Below are 18,722 nucleotides of genomic sequence, written 5' to 3'. Positions count from 1 at the left end.
CCACCCCTTCCCCTACCCCAGCAGGACGAGAGCTCGTCTTCCCCTGGCTTCCAACGTGAGGCCCGGCCCTGGGCCCCGATTGGGCACTGCCCCAGTCCGGAGCCAATCACAGTGGCCAGGGAGGTGGAACGCACCGATTGGCCAGGGCCAGGTCATGTGACCATGCTCCCCAGGAAACTCAAATATTACCAAGATTCCCTAACAAACCAATGAACAAAATTATCCAGTAAAGGCAAACCGTACTTTTTAATGAGGCCGATGTCACAGAAAAAAAAAAAAAATGCTTCACAATGAACTGCTCAAGGAAGCTACTAAATAAACTTTCAGAAAAGTTAAGTAGTTTTTTTTTTTTTTTTAATAGGGTGACGGAGAGCTATACCTTTCCCATCTATGTGAATTTAGGTTTAAACTAGATTTCCCTTGGCTATTATATACGACAAAAAAACCCCACATCACCCCCTTTCACTCCCCCCACCCCCCAAAAGTGTTTTAGTCTATTGAGTTTTTGTGTCCTCAGTTGTGTCTGATTCACGGCAACTCACGAACTCTACACAGCCAGGCTCTTCCGTCCATGGAATTCAGGGCAATTTTTTTCTGTCACAGTAAATGCCCACCCTGGGTGATCCAAAGGCAAGGGCTCAGAGGCTCCTGAGAGTCTAACTCCTTTCAGCCGAGCACAGAGCTGGCTCCTCACTGGGATGCCTGTGGCCTGGGGCTCCCAGAGGGGAGAGCAGCACTCGCCCCACCGTGTGGTCACTGCTGGAAGTGCAGGCTGCTCCTCACTCCCCCTTGACAGTGTCCCTGAGGGCAGAACAGTGGGAATCTACTCAAGGTGGAAATGCAAACTCCCATGCAACCAAACTTCCCACAAGGTCTCCAAAACCACTCAGGAACAGGGAATTGGAAACTGCAGGGCATGACATGAATGGAGATGGAGACTTGACACCTTACACCGAGTTCACTTCCAGTTATCCCTAGACAAAGTTTCCATGAAAACTTGTCACAAATCTAGAAGAACAATGAGCAGAAACCGGACACGTGCTTTGAGTCTTCACACACAAAACTAAAAGGCAGTCCACAAAACAACCCAGAGAATACAGTGGACTTTGCAAAATCAAAGATATCTACTGTGGGAAAGACCTCATTACAAAAGCAAAAGACAGGTCATACATCGCGAGACGAATGAGTGGAAACACAAAGCTTCTCAAGGATGTGTCTCCAAACAGACAAAGAACACCAACACAACAAGCCTGTGAAAACTAGGGAAAGGTCTGAAGGGACACCAGACTGAGGAAGACACACACAGAGTATCCCGGATGATGTCCAGCACTGAGGGCCTGAAGAAACAACAGTCTAGTTGCACTCCCTCAGGCCTGTGTGACCCTGGATGAGGCCTCTGTTTCCCGGTGGCTCTGAGAGATGGACAGGGAGGAAGGGGAAGAGAAATCACTTGCATTTCTAATACTCACAGCAAAGTCTTCCAATGAGAAGGGAATTATCACCCCCACTGACAATGCCATGCACTGAAGTGATACCCACGAGTCCATCTAACCCAGAAGGGAAGGAAGGACCTGTTCTCACAAAACGGCGAGAGATGGAAGAAGGAAGATCAAGCCCACACCAATCACTGGAAAGAGAAGCTGTGCTCAGGGCTTGAAAGAATTCCTATTGGGAAAATGATGTCACAGCCCCACAAGGCAATCCACAGCTTGGATGCTATTCCTCCCAAAATGCCAATGCATTGTCGCACCGAACAAAGAACTGCAAAAGGGGTTACGGAAACAGAAAAGAGCCTAAATTGTCAATACAATCCGACGAAAAAGCCCCGATACGGACATCCAAGGTTGTGTGAAAGGAAATTAGACGACCAAACTAGGATCCTCAGGAGCGTATCGGAGAAGGCGATGGCGACCCACGCCAGTACTCTTGCCTGGAAAATGCCCTGGACGGAGGAGCCTGGTAGGCTGCAGGCCATGGGGTCGCGCAGAGTCAGACACGACTGAAGTGACTTAGCCGCAGCGGCAGCAGCAGGACAGTATGCTATTGGGAATACAACAACACACACAGATCCAGATCGATGGAATAAAGTTGAGGGTCCAGAAACAAACCCCGGCATCCATGGTCAACTCATCTCTGACACAGAAGGGGAGAATATCCAAATGGGAACAAGAAAGCCTCTTCAATAAATGGCCATGGGAAAACCAGACAGCTACATCTGAAGAACGCTATTGGTTTTGATCTCACACCACCTCAATATCGGGGAAAAACCTCACCCTAAAGACTGATGTCTTGAGATAGCTAGAAAGAAGCGTAGGTCAAAGGCTCCTTAACATCAGAGTCTCCTTGCCATTTGCTGGGCGGAGGTAGAAATGGGTCTCTTCAAGTAAGGGAAAGAGGGAAACGAAGTACACCAATGGGTTTCCATCCAATGGAACCTCTTCACAACAGAGAAGCTAAGCATTCACAGATGCAAAAGATAGGAAACGGAACATGAGAGACTCCTTGCAAGTGGTGTATCTGAGAAGGGGTTCATATGGAAAGAGACGAAGAATGCACAGCACTCAGATTCCAAGAAACACCACCACCACCCTTGACCCTTCCCCCATGACCAACTCCGACCTAAAGCCTTTCTCTCCCTCTAACCCATCCCTAAAACATAACCCTCATCTAATCATATACATGTGCATTCCTAGCATCCATCCATCCACACACGAGAGAGAAAGAGGAAGACACAGACTGAATCGAGAAAGGAAAAGAGAGGGACACAGCCAGAGAGAGACACGGAACCAAAGAGAGGAAAGGAGTCGATGGTCCAGACTTTTCATCAATCTGTCTCGAAGGTAGAAGCAATGACAGCGCCCATCCACCCCAGAAGGGGGAAAAGGACGGAAGGTTTGGAGAGGAAAAGACAAGAACGCAGGGAGCCATTAGAAGCTCAGCCACCCGCAGAAGCCGAGCTGGGACACTTGAACAGAATCTCAATGGAAACAGAGGACCAGAAAGTTGGCTACTCTTTTCTATAAGAGAGGGAGACCTTCGAGTCTTCCTTTCGGGCCTCCAACTTGGATGTGGGGTCTCAAAACAGTCAGGAGGGGCAGTGCCTTTTCCTGGGTACCACGGCGCATCCAGGCCTCGTTCTGCCCCATTCTGTGCTGTGTCAGCCCTGGATGGAGTCTTTCTTTCTGAAGTCTCAGCGCACAAGCTCCACGTGATATCGGCCCCAGGTGGAGAGGCATGGAGCTGCTCGTAGGCCGACAGACCTAGGAAACAGATGGGAGAATGACCCCCACTCTGCAGATGGAGAGACTGGGGAAACCCTGAGGGGCATATGCTTGTCCAGGGCCACACCACTTATGAGAAGAAGGAGCCTGGTCTGAGAGCAGCGGGGTCCTTGGAGCTCAGGCCCTGGCTGCACCCAGGCCTCCCCAGGGCTGTGGGCTGGGCTGTGTGGCTGTCAATGTGTCTGCACATGGCCTAAGGGGGGTGGTCGAGCAGTCAGAAACCCAGAGATTCCCTTGGGAAGTTTTGGGGAAGGGACCTCAGCACGAACCCCAGGAAATGATGTCACCTGCCGGCAACAGAACCCAACAGAACCTGCAACCCGGGTATCCAGGCCTCCAGAGCGGAGAGGAGCCCCCAGCCAGATCTCTTGCTGCCAGGATGTTCTGCTGTTTGCCCCTGCCCAGAGGCCGGGGCCTCAGGAGAGCTCACAGGCAGTGTGCGTGGGCACCCTGTCGACGTTGGCTCAGGGCACCCCCGAGAGGCCTCTGGCCCTCTGCCCGGAGAAACAGAAAGGTAACACGGGGAGCCCCAGGCCGGGCCAGGCCACCTCTCCCATGCCACCCGGAAACACCGGGTCCTTTGCCTGTGTGTGTGGATGCGGGTTTCTCGGGGTGTGTCTCCCTCAAGGAAGCCCAGGCGGATGTGGGGTCAGAAGCCTGCGGACAAGTTGTGTCCACACCCCAGGGGAGATCAGGCTGGCTGGGATGGGAACAGTGCGGGCAGGGCCGGCCGCCCAGGCTGACCTCACACCCTCAGGTGGGTCTCTTTCCTCCCGGGTGGGGATCTGAGCAGACACACGTCTCTGACCCTTCTGGGAAGAGAAGTTCGAGCAGGCAGAAGCAGCGGCTCCACTGGCCAGGCCCAGCTCGGAAAACTCCCAGCACGGCTGGCTGACGGTCACTGTCGTTGCAGAGCTTCCCACGTGATGAGGCCGAGGACGGGGACACCCCGTCCACCTCCCGGAGGGAGGGGTCGGAGCACCAACCCCCCGCCCGTGAGGCCCAGTGCAGGCTCCAGGTGAGCGTGCCCACGGAGGCATCAGCCCCACCGGGGGCGAAGCGGAGGCGGGGAAGGCCTGCTGCCGAGACACCGCCCAGGATACACCCGGCGGCCCAGTCTGAGGCTGCCACGGAGCTCAGCACACCCGGCTCCGACCCAGAGTCCCGAGAACCCCGGCCTCTGAGGCAGCAGGAGGACCTGGAGCCCAGCACGCCAGAGCACAGAGGTAAGGACGCTGGGGCTGGTGCACGGGAGTGTGTGGGGAGGGGGTGCTGAGCTACACAGGGACGAGTCCCCGAAAGATGCTGCTGGGCCTGCAGCAAGCGCTGGCCTCACACCCCCACCCCCATCTTGCACACTTCAGTCCCAAAAGATATCCAACCCTGGGTATTCTTTCGGAATCTCTTGGAAGCTTTCTGTCCCGGGATACGCACATGCCAAGGCTGGTCTGTGGGCAAACTTTGCTTCTCCCCCAGCTCTAGCACTGGCCTCCAACTGGAACCAGGCTCCACTTCCCAGACCTGTGCCTACAGAGGTGGTGGCTCCAGGTGCAGGACCCAGGGATCCACCGAGGGCAGATGGAGAACCGAGCCTTGCCCTCGCAGAGACACCAGGCCAGCTGGGTACTGGCCAGCACACCGGGCAGATCGGATTTCCGTGCCTGCAGGACCCCCAGCCCCAGGCACTGATGTCCCACCCCCTCAGCCAGAACCTCCACCTCCACGTGGACCTGTACCTGCTCGGGCTTTGGCAGGAGAACCCGAGGCAGAGGAGGAGTCACCGCCTCGGCAGGGAGAGCCTGCCCTGGCTCCCGCGCAACACCCAGACGCCGACGATGACTCACCCGCCCCTGCAGGAAGAACGAGCCCCCGCTCTGGACAGAGACCCAGAGCCCTTGCCGGAAACACCATGTCCAGGGGAGCGGTCGGCTCTGCAGCCTCCATCCCTGTCTGCTCACCGTGGACGCCGGCAACTCGGTCTGCCCCCAGGGGACATGGAGTTCCTTTCCCCTGAGCTGCTTTGCATTTGGTTTGTTTCCACCTTTCTGGTGATGTTTTACTTTTTGTATGGTTTCGTCTATTTTTGTTGGTTAAGTTGGGATTAGTAAACTTTTTCATCATTGTTGCAATTTGGGACACTGTTGTGTAACTCTGGTGATACTGTGTTACCATCACCACTCTGTAGTTTCAGACCCGTTCGATCTTTATGCCCCACCCGCCAACAAAGCCTGGGTTCAAGGCAAGCAGGCCCTGTTCATCCCTCCCCCCGATCCTGACCACAATTTCATCTTTTCTTTCTGCATTCCTTCCTATATTCTTGGTGTCCCCAATCAATGACTCTCAGTGAGATGACTGAAGGAGTTTTTTTCGGACTCTCCACCTACTGTAAGACTCCATTGGAGAGTTCTCATTTTTATGTCATTTGAACTAGCCTTTGATAGCTGAAAGGACGGTGTACGTCCTTTCAAGATATCATGTGCCAAACGAAGCCCTTTTGGCAAATGCCATCATTATCTCCAGGCAGGCATTGCTGTTTGAAGGGTGACATCTCAGCCAGAAGGCAGAGGCTGAGCTCCTCTTGTTGCACCAGCTCCCAAAAGAAGCCAAGAAAGGGAGCTGGAACAACAAACCACCCCAACGCCCAGGAAAGCGTTCTTCACGACAGAAGGCTAGCAAATGACCCAACAACCTTGTGGCCCAGAACCCCTCTAGAAAAATCACTGTTCCATACAAAAGAGAAACACATGAGAAGTTCCAAGGAGAGGCAATGCCCATGGCCAGTGTACTTTAGAGACGGCCTGACCGCTCCGGGGAAGACACGCACCGACGGAACCCCTTGGGAAACAGCAGTGAGAGTCCTCACCGTCGTAAGGGTTTCCTCTGGGGACAACCTGCCCTGGGCACCACATGAGGGAGCAGACCGGCTTCTCTTCCTCTGCCCCCACACCACTCACTCATGAAGGCAGCTCAGGTGTTCTCATGCCCTGCCTGCCTGCCTGCCTGCCTGGCTCATCCGTGAGCTGTGACCACCTCCAGGGCAGGACTCCACCTTCTCCTCTCTGTGTACCGTGAATCTGCACACAGTGGGCTTTCAGAACCTTAGGAGACTTGAGCCATTCCCACTCGAGCCAGAACCCTCCCCAGGAAGGAAAACAGCTGTGGAGTCATTTTGGCCCCAGCACTGGTTCCCAAACCCTGGCGGCTCCTACAGCCTCTACGGTGTGAAGAGGGAGGTCCCTTTTGACAGAGCTTTCCGGCTGTCAGATCGAAGCTGTTGTTTCACTGTCAGCTGTGTCTCTGCCGTTGCAGCCAGGTGGGCCACGCTGCTCCAAAGGAGCTCACAAGCTGAGTTGCAAGGGAGGTATTGAGAGGACAGGGATGGCTACAACGTGCTGCAAACTGAGTGAGGGTCCCCACAATCCTCAGCAAAGGTCTGTGGTGTGCAAGTGGGGAGTAGAGGGCCCCCAAGTTCCAAAGGAAGGGAGGTACTCGGGAGATAAAGCCCTTGGCTGCTGTGGTAGCAGCTGCAGATGGCAGCTCGTCCACAGTGCACTTCGAATGAGGTCATATGAGCGGGACTCTGGAAATGGCTCCGAAATCCAGAGAAAGGGGTCAGGGTATGTGGGAATCCGGCGGGGGTGGGGGGTGGATGAAGGAAGGTGTCCTTCCTCTCTCCAGTGCAATTTGGTTTGGTGAGTCTCAAAGCTACCAGATGGCACTTCCCAAGTCAGGCCCCCGCAGGAATCAGGGTGGGCTGCGTGCCTCGGCCCCTGCCACAGGGACAAGCCACACCAGTGGCCTCCCTGAGCTCAAATGGCCGGATCTGGGGGTTCCGTCTGGGTGCACACCTCCTTGCTGTGGCCAAGTTCCCCCCTTCTCTGAGCACCAGCTTCATCATCCTCTCGAATGAGGACATCGATTGCTACCTTGGCACGTTACTCTCTTCATCCTGTGAAGACTCATTAGGCTTATCCTACAATTACTAGCTGGCCCGAAGAGATATCTCCTGAATCCAGATTAAGCTGGAGTCTCCCAGGCTCATCTGGCATGTCTTCCCTGAAGTCTGCCAAAACCCACACCCTTGCATTTCCAGGGACTCCCCTTAGCCGGCTGGGCAGAAAACCCAGCATGGTTCAAACAAGCTGACAGACAAGCGGGAGAGGACTCACGGGCAGACGGCCTCCGTCAGGTCTCGGGTGGAGCTCTGGGACCACAGCAGCAACGGGCCATCCCAGCCCCTGGGCTCAGCAGCGCCCTCATTCTCAGGCCGGCGGCTCTGCCCTGAGGGGAGCAGGAAGGTCACCAACTGCCGCAGGCGGACCTCAAGCCCCTCCCACTGCTGGAGCCTGACCTCCCCCGGCCCCACCCCTTCCCCTACCCCAGCAGGACGAGAGCTCGTCTTCCCCTGGCTTCCAACGTGAGGCCCGGCCCTGGGCCCCGATTGGGCACTGCCCCAGTCCGGAGCCAATCACAGTGGCCAGGGAGGTGGAACGCACCGATTGGCCAGGGCCAGGTCATGTGACCATGCTCCCCAGGAAACTCAAATATTACCAAGATTCCCTAACAAACCAATGAACAAAATTATCCAGTAAAGGCAAACCGTACTTTTTAATGAGGCCGATGTCACAGAAAAAAAAAAAAAATGCTTCACAATGAACTGCTCAAGGAAGCTACTAAATAAACTTTCAGAAAAGTTAAGTAGTTTTTTTTTTTTTTTTTTAATAGGGTGACGGAGAGCTATACCTTTCCCATCTATGTGAATTTAGGTTTAAACTAGATTTCCCTTGGCTATTATATACGACAAAAAAACCCCACATCACCCCCTTTCACTCCCCCCACCCCCCAAAAGTGTTTTAGTCTATTGAGTTTTTGTGTCCTCAGTTGTGTCTGATTCACGGCAACTCACGAACTCTACACAGCCAGGCTCTTCCGTCCATGGAATTCAGGGCAATTTTTTTCTGTCACAGTAAATGCCCACCCTGGGTGATCCAAAGGCAAGGGCTCAGAGGCTCCTGAGAGTCTAACTCCTTTCAGCCGAGCACAGAGCTGGCTCCTCACTGGGATGCCTGTGGCCTGGGGCTCCCAGAGGGGAGAGCAGCACTCGCCCCACCGTGTGGTCACTGCTGGAAGTGCAGGCTGCTCCTCACTCCCCCTTGACAGTGTCCCTGAGGGCAGAACAGTGGGAATCTACTCAAGGTGGAAATGCAAACTCCCATGCAACCAAACTTCCCACAAGGTCTCCAAAACCACTCAGGAACAGGGAATTGGAAACTGCAGGGCATGACATGAATGGAGATGGAGACTTGACACCTTACACCGAGTTCACTTCCAGTTATCCCTAGACAAAGTTTCCATGAAAACTTGTCACAAATCTAGAAGAACAATGAGCAGAAACCGGACACGTGCTTTGAGTCTTCACACACAAAACTAAAAGGCAGTCCACAAAACAACCCAGAGAATACAGTGGACTTTGCAAAATCAAAGATATCTACTGTGGGAAAGACCTCATTACAAAAGCAAAAGACAGGTCATACATCGCGAGACGAATGAGTGGAAACACAAAGCTTCTCAAGGATGTGTCTCCAAACAGACAAAGAACACCAACACAACAAGCCTGTGAAAACTAGGGAAAGGTCTGAAGGGACACCAGACTGAGGAAGACACACACAGAGTATCCCGGATGATGTCCAGCACGGAGGGCCTGAAGAAACAACAGTCTAGTTGCACTCCCTCAGGCCTGTGTGACCCTGGATGAGGCCTCTGTTTCCCGGTGGCTCTGAGAGATGGACAGGGAGGAAGGGGAAGAGAAATCACTTGCATTTCTAATACTCACAGCAAAGTCTTCCAATGAGAAGGGAATTATCACCCCCACTGACAATGCCATGCACTGAAGTGATACCCACGAGTCCATCTAACCCAGAAGGGAAGGAAGGACCTGTTCTCACAAAACGGCGAGAGATGGAAGAAGGAAGATCAAGCCCACACCAATCACTGGAAAGAGAAGCTGTGCTCAGGGCTTGAAAGAATTCCTATTGGGAAAATGATGTCACAGCCCCACAAGGCAATCCACAGCTTGGATGCTATTCCTCCCAAAATGCCAATGCATTGTCGCACCGAACAAAGAACTGCAAAAGGGGTTACGGAAACAGAAAAGAGCCTAAATTGTCAATACAATCCGACGAAAAAGCCCCGATACGGACATCCAAGGTTGTGTGAAAGGAAATTAGACGACCAAACTAGGATCCTCAGGAGCGTATCGGAGAAGGCGATGGCGACCCACGCCAGTACTCTTGCCTGGAAAATGCCCTGGACGGAGGAGCCTGGTAGGCTGCAGGCCATGGGGTCGCGCAGAGTCAGACACGACTGAAGTGACTTAGCCGCAGCGGCAGCAGCAGGACAGTATGCTATTGGGAATACAACAACACACACAGATCCAGATCGATGGAATAAAGTTGAGGGTCCAGAAACAAACCCCGGCATCCATGGTCAACTCATCTCTGACACAGAAGGGGAGAATATCCAAATGGGAACAAGAAAGCCTCTTCAATAAATGGCCATGGGAAAACCAGACAGCTACATCTGAAGAACGCTATTGGTTTTGATCTCACACCACCTCAATATCGGGGAAAAACCTCACCCTAAAGACTGATGTCTTGAGATAGCTAGAAAGAAGCGTAGGTCAAAGGCTCCTTAACATCAGAGTCTCCTTGCCATTTGCTGGGCGGAGGTAGAAATGGGTCTCTTCAAGTAAGGGAAAGAGGGAAACGAAGTACACCAATGGGTTTCCATCCAATGGAACCTCTTCACAACAGAGAAGCTAAGCATTCACAGATGCAAAAGATAGGAAACGGAACATGAGAGACTCCTTGCAAGTGGTGTATCTGAGAAGGGGTTCATATGGAAAGAGACGAAGAATGCACAGCACTCAGATTCCAAGAAACACCACCACCACCCTTGACCCTTCCCCCATGACCAACTCCGACCTAAAGCCTTTCTCTCCCTCTAACCCATCCCTAAAACATAACCCTCATCTAATCATATACATGTGCATTCCTAGCATCCATCCATCCACACACGAGAGAGAAAGAGGAAGACACAGACTGAATCGAGAAAGGAAAAGAGAGGGACACAGCCAGAGAGAGACACGGAACCAAAGAGAGGAAAGGAGTCGATGGTCCAGACTTTTCATCAATCTGTCTCGAAGGTAGAAGCAATGACAGCGCCCATCCACCCCAGAAGGGGGAAAAGGACGGAAGGTTTGGAGAGGAAAAGACAAGAACGCAGGGAGCCATTAGAAGCTCAGCCACCCGCAGAAGCCGAGCTGGGACACTTGAACAGAATCTCAATGGAAACAGAGGACCAGAAAGTTGGCTACTCTTTTCTATAAGAGAGGGAGACCTTCGAGTCTTCCTTTCGGGCCTCCAACTTGGATGTGGGGTCTCAAAACAGTCAGGAGGGGCAGTGCCTTTTCCTGGGTACCACGGCGCATCCAGGCCTCGTTCTGCCCCATTCTGTGCTGTGTCAGCCCTGGATGGAGTCTTTCTTTCTGAAGTCTCAGCGCACAAGCTCCACGTGATATCGGCCCCAGGTGGAGAGGCATGGAGCTGCTCGTAGGCCGACAGACCTAGGAAACAGATGGGAGAATGACCCCCACTCTGCAGATGGAGAGACTGGGGAAACCCTGAGGGGCATATGCTTGTCCAGGGCCACACCACTTATGAGAAGAAGGAGCCTGGTCTGAGAGCAGCGGGGTCCTCGGAGCTCAGGCCCTGGCTGCACCCAGGCCTCCCCAGGGCTGTGGGCTGGGCTGTGTGGCTGTCAATGTGTCTGCACATGGCCTAAGGGGGGTGGTCGAGCAGTCAGAAACCCAGAGATTCCCTTGGGAAGTTTTGGGGAAGGGACCTCAGCACGAACCCCAGGAAATGATGTCACCTGCCGGCAACAGAACCCAACAGAACCCGCAACCCGGGTATCCAGGCCTCCAGAGCGGAGAGGAGCCCCCAGCCAGATCTCTTGCTGCCAGGATGTTCTGCTGTTTGCCCCTGCCCAGAGGCCGGGGCCTCAGGAGAGCTCACAGGCAGTGTGCGTGGGCACCCTGTCGACGTTGGCTCAGGGCACCCCCGAGAGGCCTCTGGCCCTCTGCCCGGAGAAACAGAAAGGTAACACGGGGAGCCCCAGGCCGGGCCAGGCCACCTCTCCCATGCCACCCGGAAACAGCGGGTCCTTTGCCTGTGTGTGTGGATGCGGGTTTCTCGGGGTGTGTCTCCCTCAAGGAAGTCCAGGCGGATGTGGGGTCAGAAGCCTGCGGACAAGTTGTGTCCACACCCCAGGGGAGATCAGGCTGGCTGGGATGGGAACAGTGCGGGCAGGGCCGGCCGCCCAGGCTGACCTCACACCCTCAGGTGGGTCTCTTTCCTCCCGGGTGGGGATCTGAGCAGACACACGTCTCTGACCCTTCTGGGAAGAGAAGTTCGAGCAGGCAGAAGCAGCGGCTCCACTGGCCAGGCCCAGCTCGGAAAACTCCCAGCACGGCTGGCTGACGGTCACTGTCGTTGCAGAGCTTCCCACGTGATGAGGCCGAGGACGGGGACACCCCGTCCACCTCCCGGAGGGAGGGGTCGGAGCACCAACCCCCCGCCCGTGAGGCCCAGTGCAGGCTCCAGGTGAGCGTGCCCACGGAGGCATCAGCCCCACCGGGGGCGAAGCGGAGGCGGGGAAGGCCTGCTGCCGAGACACCGCCCAGGATACACCCGGCGGCCCAGTCTGAGGCTGCCACGGAGCTCAGCACACCCGGCTCCGACCCAGAGTCCCGAGAACCCCGGCCTCTGAGGCAGCAGGAGGACCTGGAGCCCAGCACGCCAGAGCACAGAGGTAAGGACGCTGGGGCTGGTGCACGGGAGTGTGTGGGGAGGGGGTGCTGAGCTACACAGGGACGAGTCCCCGAAAGATGCTGCTGGGCCTGCAGCAAGCGCTGGCCTCACACCCCCACCCCCATCTTGCACACTTCAGTCCCAAAAGACATCCAACCCTGGGTATTCTTTCGGAATCTCTTGGAAGCTTTCTGTCCCGGGATACGCACATGCCAAGGCTGGTCTGTGGGCAAACTTTGCTTCTCCCCCAGCTCTAGCACTGGCCTCCAACTGGAACCAGGCTCCACTTCCTAGACCTGTGCCTACAGAGGTGGTGGCTCCAGGTGCAGGACCCAGGGATCCACCGAGGGCAGATGGAGAACCGAGCCTTGCCCTCGCAGAGACACCAGGCCAGCTGGGTACTGGCCAGCACACCGGGCAGATCGGATTTCCGTGCCTGCAGGACCCCCAGCCCCAGGCACTGATGTCCCACCCCCTCAGCCAGAACCTCCACCTCCACGTGCACCTGTACCTGCTCGGGCTTTGGCAGGAGAACCCGAGGCAGAGGAGGAGTCACCGCCTCGGCAGGGAGAGCCTGCCCTGGCTCCCGCGCAACACCCAGACGCCGACGATGACTCACCCGCCCCTGCAGGAAGAACGAGCCCCCGCTCTGGACAGAGACCCAGAGCCCTTGCCGGAAACACCATGTCCAGGGGAGCGGTCGGCTCTGCAGCCTCCATCCCTGTCTGCTCACCGTGGACGCCGGCAACTCGGTCTGCCCCCAGGGGACATGGAGTTCCTTTCCCCTGAGCTGCTTTGCATTTGGTTTGTTTCCACCTTTCTGGTGATGTTTTACTTTTTGTATGGTTTCGTCTATTTTTGTTGGTTAAGTTGGGATTAGTAAACTTTTTCATCATTGTTGCAATTTGGGACACTGTTGTGTAACTCTGGTGATACGGTGTTACCATCACCACTCTGTAGTTTCAGACCCGTTCGATCTTTATGCCCCACCCGCCAACAAAGCCTGGGTTCAAGGCAAGCAGGCCCTGTTCATCCCTCCCCCCGATCCTGACCACAATTTCATCTTTTCTTTCTGCATTCCTTCCTATATTCTTGGTGTCCCCAATCAATGACTCTCAGTGAGATGACTGAAGGAGTTTTTTTCGGACTCTCCACCTACTGTAAGACTCCATTGGAGAGTTCTCATTTTTATGTCATTTGAACTAGCCTTTGATAGCTGAAAGGACGGTGTACGTCCTTTCAAGATATCATGTGCCAAACGAAGCCCTTTTGGCAAATGCCATCATTATCTCCAGGCAGGCATTGCTGTTTGAAGGGTGACATCTCAGCCAGAAGGCAGAGGCTGAGCTCCTCTTGTTGCACCAGCTCCCAAAAGAAGCCAAGAAAGGGAGCTGGAACAACAAACCACCCCAACGCCCAGGAAAGCGTTCTTCACGACAGAAGGCTAGCAAATGACCCAACAACCTTGTGGCCCAGAACCCCTCTAGAAAAATCACTGTTCCATACAAAAGAGAAACACATGGGAAGTTCCAAGGAGAGGCAATGCCCATGGCCAGTGTACTTTAGAGACGGCCTGACCGCTCCGGGGAAGACACGCACCGACGGAACCCCTTGGGAAACAGCAGTGAGAGTCCTCACCGTCGTAAGGGTTTCCTCTGGGGACAACCTGCCCTGGGCACCACATGAGGGAGCAGACCGGCTTCTCTTCCTCTGCCCCCACACCACTCACTCATGAAGGCAGCTCAGGTGTTCTCATGCCCTGCCTGCCTGCCTGCCTGCCTGGCTCATCCGTGAGCTGTGACCACCTCCAGGGCAGGACTCCACCTTCTCCTCTCTGTGTACCGTGAATCTGCACACAGTGGGCTTTCAGAACCTTAGGAGACTTGAGCCATTCCCACTCGAGCCAGAACCCTCCCCAGGAAGGAAAACAGCTGTGGAGTCATTTTGGCCCCAGCACTGGTTCCCAAACCCTGGCGGCTCCTACAGCCTCTACGGTGTGAAGAGGGAGGTCCCTTTTGACAGAGCTTTCCGGCTGTCAGATCGAAGCTGTTGTTTCACTGTCAGCTGTGTCTCTGCCGTTGCAGCCAGGTGGGCCACGCTGCTCCAAAGGAGCTCACAAGCTGAGTTGCAAGGGAGGTATTGAGAGGACAGGGATGGCTACAACGTGCTGCAAACTGAGTGAGGGTCCCCACAATCCTCAGCAAAGGTCTGTGGTGTGCAAGTGGGGAGTAGAGGGCCCCCAAGTTCCAAAGGAAGGGAGGTACTCGGGAGATAAAGCCCTTGGCTGCTGTGGTAGCAGCTGCAGATGGCAGCTCGTCCACAGTGCACTTCGAATGAGGTCATATGAGCGGGACTCTGGAAATGGCTCCGAAATCCAGAGAAAGGGGTCAGGGTATGTGGGAATCCGGCGGGGGTGGGGGGTGGATGAAGGAAGGTGTCCTTCCTCTCTCCAGTGCAATTTGGTTTGGTGAGTCTCAAAGCTACCAGATGGCACTTCCCAAGTCAGGCCCCCGCAGGAATCAGGGTGGGCTGCGTGCCTCGGCCCCTGCCACAGGGACAAGCCACACCAGTGGCCTCCCTGAGCTCAAATGGCCGGATCTGGGGGTTCCGTCTGGGTGCACACCTCCTGGCTGTGGCCAAGTTCCCCCCTTCTCTGAGCACCAGCTTCATCATCCTCTCGAATGAGGACATCGATTGCTACCTTGGCACGTTACTCTCTTCATCCTGTGAAGACTCATTAGGCTTATCCTACAATTACTAGCTGGCCCGAAGAGATATCTCCTGAATCCAGATTAAGCTGGAGTCTCCCAGGCTCATCTGGCATGTCTTCCCTGAAGTCTGCCAAAACCCACACCCTTGCATTTCCAGGGACTCCCCTTAGCCGGCTGGGCAGAAAACCCAGCATGGTTCAAACAAGCTGACAGACAAGCGGGAGAGGACTCACGGGCAGACGGCCTCCGTCAGGTCTCGGGTGGAGCTCTGGGACCACAGCAGCAACGGGCCATCCCAGCCCCTGGGCTCAGCAGCGCCCTCATTCTCAGGCCGGCGGCTCTGCCCTGAGGGGAGCAGGAAGGTCACCAACTGCCGCAGGCGGACCTCAAGCCCCTCCCACTGCTGGAGCCTGACCTCCCCCGGCCCCACCCCTTCCCCTACCCCAGCAGGACGAGAGCTCGTCTTCCCCTGGCTTCCAACGTGAGGCCCGGCCCTGGGCCCCGATTGGGCACTGCCCCAGTCCGGAGCCAATCACAGTGGCCAGGGAGGTGGAACGCACCGATTGGCCAGGGCCAGGTCATGTGACCATGCTCCCCAGGAAACTCAAATATTACCAAGATTCCCTAACAAACCAATGAACAAAATTATCCAGTAAAGGCAAACCGTACTTTTTAATGAGGCCGATGTCACAGAAAAAAAAAAAAAAAATGCTTCACAATGAACTGCTCAAGGAAGCTACTAAATAAACTTTCAGAAAAGTTAAGTAGTTTTTTTTTTTTTTAATAGGGTGACGGAGAGCTATACCTTTCCCATCTATGTGAATTTAGGTTTAAACTAGATTTCCCTTGGCTATTATATACGACAAAAAAACCCCACATCACCCCCTTTCACTCCCCCCACCCCCCAAAAGTGTTTTAGTCTATTGAGTTTTTGTGTCCTCAGTTGTGTCTGATTCACGGCAACTCACGAACTCTACACAGCCAGGCTCTTCCGTCCATGGAATTCAGGGCAATTTTTTTCTGTCACAGTAAATGCCCACCCTGGGTGATCCAAAGGCAAGGGCTCAGAGGCTCCTGAGAGTCTAACTCCTTTCAGCCGAGCACAGAGCTGGCTCCTCACTGGGATGCCTGTGGCCTGGGGCTCCCAGAGGGGAGAGCAGCACTCGCCCCACCGTGTGGTCACTGCTGGAAGTGCAGGCTGCTCCTCACTCCCCCTTGACAGTGTCCCTGAGGGCAGAACAGTGGGAATCTACTCAAGGTGGAAATGCAAACTCCCATGCAACCAAACTTCCCACAAGGTCTCCAAAACCACTCAGGAACAGGGAATTGGAAACTGCAGGGCATGACATGAATGGAGATGGAGACTTGACACCTTACACCGAGTTCACTTCCAGTTATCCCTAGACAAAGTTTCCATGAAAACTTGTCACAAATCTAGAAGAACAATGAGCAGAAACCGGACACGTGCTTTGAGTCTTCACACACAAAACTAAAAGGCAGTCCACAAAACAACCCAGAGAATACAGTGGACTTTGCAAAATCAAAGATATCTACTGTGGGAAAGACCTCATTACAAAAGCAAAAGACAGGTCATACATCGCGAGACGAATGAGTGGAAACACAAAGCTTCTCAAGGATGTGTCTCCAAACAGACAAAGAACACCAACACAACAAGCCTGTGAAAACTAGGGAAAGGTCTGAAGGGACACCAGACTGAGGAAGACACACACAGAGTATCCCGGATGATGTCCAGCACGGAGGGCCTGAAGAAACAACAGTCTAGTTGCACTCCCTCAGGCCTGTGTGACCCTGGATGAGGCCTCTGTTTCCCGGTGGCTCTGAGAGATGGACAGGGAGGAAGGGGAAGAGAAATCACTTGCATTTCTAATACTCACAGCAAAGTCTTCCAATGAGAAGGGAATTATCACCCCCACTGACAATGCCATGCACTGAAGTGATACCCACGAGTCCATCTAACCCAGAAGGGAAGGAAGGACCTGTTCTCACAAAACGGCGAGAGATGGAAGAAGGAAGATCAAGCCCACACCAATCACTGGAAAGAGAAGCTGTGCTCAGGGCTTGAAAGAATTCCTATTGGGAAAATGATGTCACAGCCCCACAAGGCAATCCACAGCTTGGATGCTATTCCTCCCAAAATGCCAATGCATTGTCGCACCGAACAAAGAACTGCAAAAGGGGTTACGGAAACAGAAAAGAGCCTAAATTGTCAATAGAATCCGACGAAAAAGCCCCGATACGGACATCCAAGGTTGTGTGAAAGGAAATTAGACGACCAAACTAGGATCCTCAGGAGCGTATCGGAGAAGGCGATGGCGACCCACGCCAGTACTCTTGCCTGGAAAATGCCCTGGACGGAGGAGCCTGGTAGGCTGCAGGCCATGGGGTCGCGCAGAGTCAGACACGACTGAAGTGACTTAGCCGCAGCGGCAGCAGCAGGACAGTATGCTATTGGGAATACAACAACACACACAGATCCAGATCGATGGAATAAAGTTGAGGGTCCAGAAACAAACCCCGGCATCCATGGTCAACTCATCTCTGACACAGAAGGGGAGAATATCCAAATGGGAACAAGAAAGCCTCTTCAATAAATGGCCATGGGAAAACCAGACAGCTACATCTGAAGAACGCTATTGGTTTTGATCTCACACCACCTCAATATCGGGGAAAAACCTCACCCTAAAGACTGATGTCTTGAGATAGCTAGAAAGAAGCGTAGGTCAAAGGCTCCTTAACATCAGAGTCTCCTTGCCATTTGCTGGGCGGAGGTAGAAATGGGTCTCTTCAAGTAAGGGAAAGAGGGAAACGAAGTACACCAATGGGTTTCCATCCAATGGAACCTCTTCACAACAGAGAAGCTAAGCATTCACAGATGCAAAAGATAGGAAACGGAACATGAGAGACTCCTTGCAAGTGGTGTATCTGAGAAGGGGTTCATATGGAAAGAGACGAAGAATGCACAGCACTCAGATTCCAAGAAACACCACCACCACCCTTGACCCTTCCCCCATGACCAACTCCGACCTAAAGCCTTTCTCTCCCTCTAACCCATCCCTAAAACATAACCCTCATCTAATCATATACATGTGCATTCCTAGCATCCATCCATCCACACACGAGAGAGAAAGAGGAAGACACAGACTGAATCGAGAAAGGAAAAGAGAGGGACACAGCCAGAGAGAGACACGGAACCAAAGAGAGGAAAGGAGTCGATGGTCCAGACTTTTCATCAATCTGTCTCGAAGGTAGAAGCAATGACAGCGCCCATCCACCCCAGAAGGGGGAAAAGGACGGAAGGTTTGGAGAGGAAAAGACAAGAACGCAGGGAGCCATTAGAAGCTCAGCCACCCGCAGAAGCCGAGCTGGGACACTTGAACAGAATCTCAATGGAAACAGAGGACCAGAAAGTTGGCTACTCTTTTCTATAAGAGAGGGAGACCTTCGAGTCTTCCTTTCGGGCCTCCAACTTGGATGTGGGGTCTCAAAACAGTCAGGAGGGGCAGTGCCTTTTCCTGGGTACCACGGCGCATCCAGGCCTCGTTCTGCCCCATTCTGTGCTGTGTCAGCCCTGGATGGAGTCTTTCTTTCTGAAGTCTCAGCGCACAAGCTCCACGTGATATCGGCCCCAGGTGGAGAGGCATGGAGCTGCTCGTAGGCCGACAGACCTAGGAAACAGATGGGAGAATGACCCCCACTCTGCAGATGGAGAGACTGGGGAAACCCTGAGGGGCATATGCTTGTCCAGGGCCACACCACTTATGAGAAGAAGGAGCCTGGTCTGAGAGCAGCGGGGTCCTCGGAGCTCAGGCCCTGGCTGCACCCAGGCCTCCCCAGGGCTG

General features: G+C 54.1%; 1 protein-coding gene and 1 long non-coding RNA gene across 2 annotated transcripts in view; one reads left to right on the top strand and one right to left on the bottom strand.

The window, feature by feature from the left end:
• The window catches only part of LOC145529707 (uncharacterized), a 1,704,434-nt gene that overhangs the window by 1,184,758 nt on the left and 500,954 nt on the right, over nt 1–18,722 (bottom strand). The window contains exons 64-65 of the long non-coding RNA XR_014071296.1: nt 15,096–15,207; nt 7,451–7,562 (exon numbers count right to left, since the gene is read on the bottom strand). This is a non-coding gene — a long non-coding RNA (uncharacterized LOC145529707). The remainder of the gene's footprint in view (nt 1–7,450; nt 7,563–15,095; nt 15,208–18,722) is intronic.
• LOC145529669 (uncharacterized) lies at nt 3,603–5,410 on the top strand. Its single transcript, XM_081550269.1, has 3 exons — nt 3,603–3,795; nt 4,195–4,507; nt 4,758–5,410. The coding sequence occupies exons 1-3, from the start codon at nt 3,661–3,663 to the stop codon at nt 5,384–5,386; spliced, it is 1,077 nt and encodes a 358-aa protein (XP_081406395.1). The 5' UTR covers nt 3,603–3,660; the 3' UTR covers nt 5,387–5,410.

Source organism: Giraffa tippelskirchi, chromosome 12, assembly GCF_054371585.1.
Source record: "Giraffa tippelskirchi isolate mGirTip1 chromosome 12, T2T-mGirTip1v1.2.pri, whole genome shotgun sequence".
In the NCBI taxonomy this organism is placed as follows: Eukaryota; Metazoa; Chordata; class Mammalia; order Artiodactyla; family Giraffidae; genus Giraffa; species Giraffa tippelskirchi.
The sequence above is the reverse complement of the archived record's forward strand: the minus strand, read 5'-3'. Positions and strand labels throughout refer to the sequence as shown.

What these genes read in the sequence shown, in the direction of transcription:
- LOC145529669 (XM_081550269.1), top strand. Translation starts at nt 3,661, where the DNA reads ATGTTCTGCTGTTTGCCCCTGCCCAGAGGCCGGGGCCTCAGGAGAGCT. An exon ending in CTGCCCGGAGAAACAGAAAG is followed by an intron (nt 3,796 to 4,194) that starts GTAACACGGGGA and finishes CTGTCGTTGCAG; the next exon opens with AGCTTCCCACGTGATGAGGC. An exon ending in CAGCACGCCAGAGCACAGAG is followed by an intron (nt 4,508 to 4,757) that starts GTAAGGACGCTG and finishes CTTCTCCCCCAG; the next exon opens with CTCTAGCACTGGCCTCCAAC.